This window comes from Megalops cyprinoides, chromosome 6, assembly GCF_013368585.1.
Source record: "Megalops cyprinoides isolate fMegCyp1 chromosome 6, fMegCyp1.pri, whole genome shotgun sequence".
In the NCBI taxonomy this organism is placed as follows: domain Eukaryota; kingdom Metazoa; phylum Chordata; class Actinopteri; order Elopiformes; family Megalopidae; genus Megalops; species Megalops cyprinoides.
The window spans coordinates 18,186,018-18,190,510 of record NC_050588.1 but is presented as its reverse complement, the minus strand read 5'-3'; the positions used below and the strand labels follow the sequence as shown (position 1 = coordinate 18,190,510).

At 49.9% G+C, this 4,493-nt stretch overlaps 1 protein-coding gene across 1 annotated transcript; it reads left to right on the top strand.

Moving 5' to 3' along the window:
* The first annotated feature begins 2,417 nt into the window (after positions 1-2,417).
* LOC118779808 (zinc finger protein PLAGL2-like) lies at positions 2,418-4,272 on the top strand. The gene is made up of 2 exons (XM_036532084.1): positions 2,418-2,680; positions 3,012-4,272. Exons 1-2 carry the CDS (start codon positions 2,418-2,420, stop codon positions 4,270-4,272), a joined length of 1,524 nt encoding a protein of 507 aa, XP_036387977.1.
* The last annotated feature ends 221 nt before the right edge of the window (positions 4,273-4,493 follow it).

Genomic DNA, 4,493 nt, shown 5'->3' with positions numbered 1-4,493 from the left:
CGCTCTTAATGCTTCTTTGAAACCCCAGAACATATCTTCACAATGTCCTCTGCTGCTCAACTGAGTGGATGTCCCTGTAGTTGCCCCTTGTTCAATCAGCACACAGTGTCAGTATCTTCTGTGGTAGCTTTTAACTCCACTAGGTGAGGTGAGTTGAGAGTGTGAAAAAGCAATATTACCTACTGCTGCTACTTCCAAACCTCTTGCTGAATCCATAAGCACAGGCTTGTGGTTTTAAACAGGCTGCATTACAGTGAAGGAGAAGGACTAGAGTAATGTTGAGTGCGCTGTGATCACTGTGTCAGCAGGCATTTTGGTGGCTGTGTGAAAATCTTTTTAAATTTTAAAAGGGGCTGAGAAAGGCCTGAGGCTGGAGAACGATGTAGAAGCTGATGGTTTGGTATTGTTCCAGCTCTTCAGTGAGTACTAAGTGGTTTCATTCAATGTCTTTGCACATGACCTGCCAGCCAGAATGGACATAGCTTAATTTTTTTTAACTGAAGTAACAGGAAACCGTGTAGACTGACTTTTAGAGGTTGTCATTTTTATCAAGAATATCACTGAGCACTCTTGAAAATCTGAGTGAAATCTTTAAAAAATCACGCACTCAAGTATGAGCAAGTGAAAAAAAAGAAGATTTGATTTAAGATTGTGAAGTAGTGATTTAATTTCTGTGGAAATGTGCAGACAAGGTCTGCTATCATGCCATTGACTTACAAAACTGTGACAATGGAAGATCCTGCCAAAGACCCTCTCACACAATACTTATACGTTAATATTGGTGCATTTGGGCTCCACTGAAATCTAAGAAACTTGCAGGTGCATGATGAATCAAAGTGTCCAGGTTTCCCTCCCTGACCCTGGGAGGATCAACACCATTTTACTCTGAGCTGGGTACCCCACTTTTTAGAGCTGGCCTCACTTAAACAAATGTATGCTTCAGTTCCTGCATGGGAGAGCTGAGTCATTTTGGTATGCAGTGTTTTCCAAGCAAAACCTCCCTTGTCAATAGTTTAGATTTGATTTTATTTACATTCAATCTGATCTTTAAGGTTCACATTACTCTCCAAATGAACCATGATCTTGCTTGGTGTAAAATATAAACTGGTTTGAGTGTGCTCTACTATATTTCTGTAACTTACTGTATTAAGAGCATATTTACCTGTTTTATTTCCTGTTCAGAATATGAGTGTAGCCTATATATTTCTATGAAAAAATTGCATTAAATTGATTTCTTGCATACATTTTCATGAGTTTCACTGAATTAAGTGCCTGTATTCCTAACATTCTGTGTTAAATGGCCTTGGCATTGATGACTTTGACATGACCCTAACAGATATTCATGATAAGTGATTTTTTTTAGATTTGGTTAAATGAAGTTGTCACTCTTTGCCATTTTTATCCCACTGAAGCATCCTTGTAATAGTGCAGTGTAAGTATTGTGATTGTTGATTTACACAAGATGCAGTCTCAAACTCATGTCATGTTAGAGCACTTTTTGAGTGGTGATGCACTGTTGACCTTTGAGGGGCTCATCGTTGGGGCTCTTAATCAGGTCATAGTCATTCTCCGTTCTGCTGCCTCTAAATTTAGGGGAGCAGCGGGCTCTGTCACTCTTTCACCTCTCTCTGTCCTCTCTTCCTGTTTCGGAGTCTGTGTTTGGGTCTTTCACCTCAGGAAGTGATGTGAGGTGATAAGGAAATGGCACCTGGGTCTGATCTCTGCCACATGTGCTCTCATCAAAAAAAGCTTCTCTTACAAAGACTGCTAAATGCATCGGTCTGGCATCTGTTATTGTGAGTCTGTCAGTTAGATTTCCTCCATGAGGACAATGTTCTAATCGCTTTGTTCCTTCTTTTTTTACCATGACTGATCTCAGTACAGCTTTGTTGTAGGTCATCTGTTGTATGCTGAGGAATGCGGTGTGGAATGTTTTAAAACACTGACACTGGGCCTATTTGCACTCTTCCACAGAGCAGTGAAGATGGACTGTAGCCCTTCAGACCCCCCTTCAGCCGGCGCTGTTGGGGCAGGGTGAGAGAGGAGGGAAAACAAGCACTCTCAGGCCGTCTCCAGAGATCTGCAGAGACGCAGAAGGTACAGTCTCATCTGGTCCCCTTCAGTCTCCCTGTCAGTCCTGTTTGGTTCTTAAAACGAGATGCCAATGACTCAAGTACCACATAACAATATATAACATCACGTTGTATCACATCGTAAGTTCACATTGCACGGAACGTAACTTGAAGAAATGACCTCACTTGGTTCTGTTCTGGCTTGACAGATTTTGACATCAGCATCCCTAACTGAAGCCCCATAGCCTTTGCACACTCACCTCCACCCTAGCCCTGCCCAAGCAGAGTCCGGAAGGCAAGGGTGCCAGCATCGTGTCCTCATGGCCTTGGCAGCCTAGGGTTGCTATGGCATCTGCTGCCACTGATGCCTCCCGTCAGATCACTGCAGTGACCCCAGAGAGAAAGCAACGGCAGCTCATCGACAGGCTGCGATCAGAGAGAGAACGGGAGAGAGAGAGGGACGGCAGTGAGTACGAGTTGTGTGGCGGTCTCTGCGGCTCGCAGGAGAGGCTCCACCCCCAGGCCTGCTGCGGAGTGGGAGAGAAACCCTTGCGTTGCTCCTACCCACCCTGCTCCAAGGCCTTCGTCTCCAAGTACAAACTCCTCAGGTAAAGGACACCACAAAGAACACGCACACACGCCCCAAGGAGAACACGCAGCTCTGAGACATGCCCCACAGAGAACACACAGCTCTGAGACACGCCCCACAGAGAACACAGGGCTGTATAACACACCACACAGGACTAAAGTGTGTCACACGCTACATCTGATCTACCTTGATTCCTTTTTATTTTATCTTTGCCTTCTTAAACTGGACAATATTACAGGTGCAGCTGTCATGGCTGTTAGTAATGTTTGAATAACAAATGAATGGAAACCTCACCTTACACAGTATAATGGCGGTGCAGTGCCTCTGATCCTGGCCTGGTCTCTCCACAGGCATATGGCCACACACTCCTCGCAGAAGACCCACCAGTGCTCCTTCTGCGAGAAGATGTTCCACCGCAAGGACCACCTGAAGAACCACCTGCAGACCCACGACCCCAACAAAGAGGCCTTCAAGTGCAAGGAGTGCGGAAAGAGCTACAACACCAAGCTGGGCTACAAGCGGCACGCGGCCATGCACGCCGCGGCCAGCGGCGACCTCACCTGCAAGGTGTGCCTGCAGAGCTACGAGAGCACACCCCACCTGCTGGAGCACCTGAAGAGCCACTCGGGGAAGACCCCCGGCGGCGCCAAGGAGAAGAAGCACCCGTGCGACCACTGCGACCGCCGCTTCTACACGCGCAAGGACGTGCGCCGCCACATGGTGGTGCACACCGGCCGCAAGGACTTCCTGTGCCAGTTCTGCGCCCAGCGCTTCGGCCGCAAGGACCACCTGACCCGGCACGTGAAAAAGAGCCACTCGCAGGAGCTGCTGAAGATCAAGGCGGAGGCGCAGGATGTGCCCCCCCGCCCAATCAAGGAGGAGCTCAGCCCTGTCATTTGCATGGCGACTGGCCCGCTTCCCATGGGCCTCTACGGCCCCCATCTGCAGGCCACGCCAACCTCAGGGGCCCCGTACCATTCTCTGGTGCCCGGATCGCTGTCGCCGGCTATGGCGATGGGGTGCCACATGGAGCCCCCCACCTCCCTCCACCAGCATCACCACCACCCCCGACATCACCCCTTCCACTCCCCCCACACACCCCCACCCCTTCACCAGCACCAGCACCAGCACCAGCACCAGTCTGGATCTACCTCATACCTGAAGATGGAGATGGAGTCCTTTCTTATGGACCTGCAGAGTGGCCTGTCAGGTTCTACCCTGGCTGAGCCCGCCGGCACCCCCTCCCCGCCAAGGGGGGTACTGGACCTCCCCCAGGCCCTGCAGGGTGAGATGCCCAAGAGCCCTGCCCCCATTACCGAGTCTCTGTGCGCCACCAGCATGGACATGTCCCACCTGATGGGCTTCCTGCCACTTAACCTGCCCCCCTACAGCGCCCCCCTGAGCACAGGGGGACTGGCCATGAGCTACAGCACATCTTCCTCCTCCTCCTCCTCTTCTTCTCATGGTGCAGAGCTCCATGCAGCATCTCTTACTTCTCTACAGCCACAACCTCAGGACCCCCAAGGACTGGGTGGGGCCTCCCTGCACCCACCCCCCTCAGTGTTCAGCAGCAGTACCACACTGCCGCGTTTTCACCAAGCCTTTCAGTGAGGGCCATGCCCCAGGCCACTCCCCCGGGAGGGGGAAGGCCCCAAAACACTCAAACTCAAAGAAGCCCTAATGTAAAGCAGCACAAAAGATGTTCTTTTACCATGGTTGGAGGAAGCTGAATCCTTTTAACAAAACCCTAAGAACAACCCCAAGAAACAAAGCTAATGAGCTTTTATTTCAGACTTGCTTTCTGTTCTCTTAGATTGTATTACGTCTGCACC

Excerpts from the sequence above, each read along its gene's own strand:
- LOC118779808 (XM_036532084.1), top strand. The coding sequence starts at position 2,418 with ATGGCATCTGCTGCCACTGATGCCTCCCGTCAGATCACTGCAGTGACC. Across the intron at positions 2,681-3,011 it reads TCCAAGTACAAACTCCTCAG|GCATATGGCCACACACTCCT; the intron begins GTAAAGGACACC and ends GTCTCTCCACAG.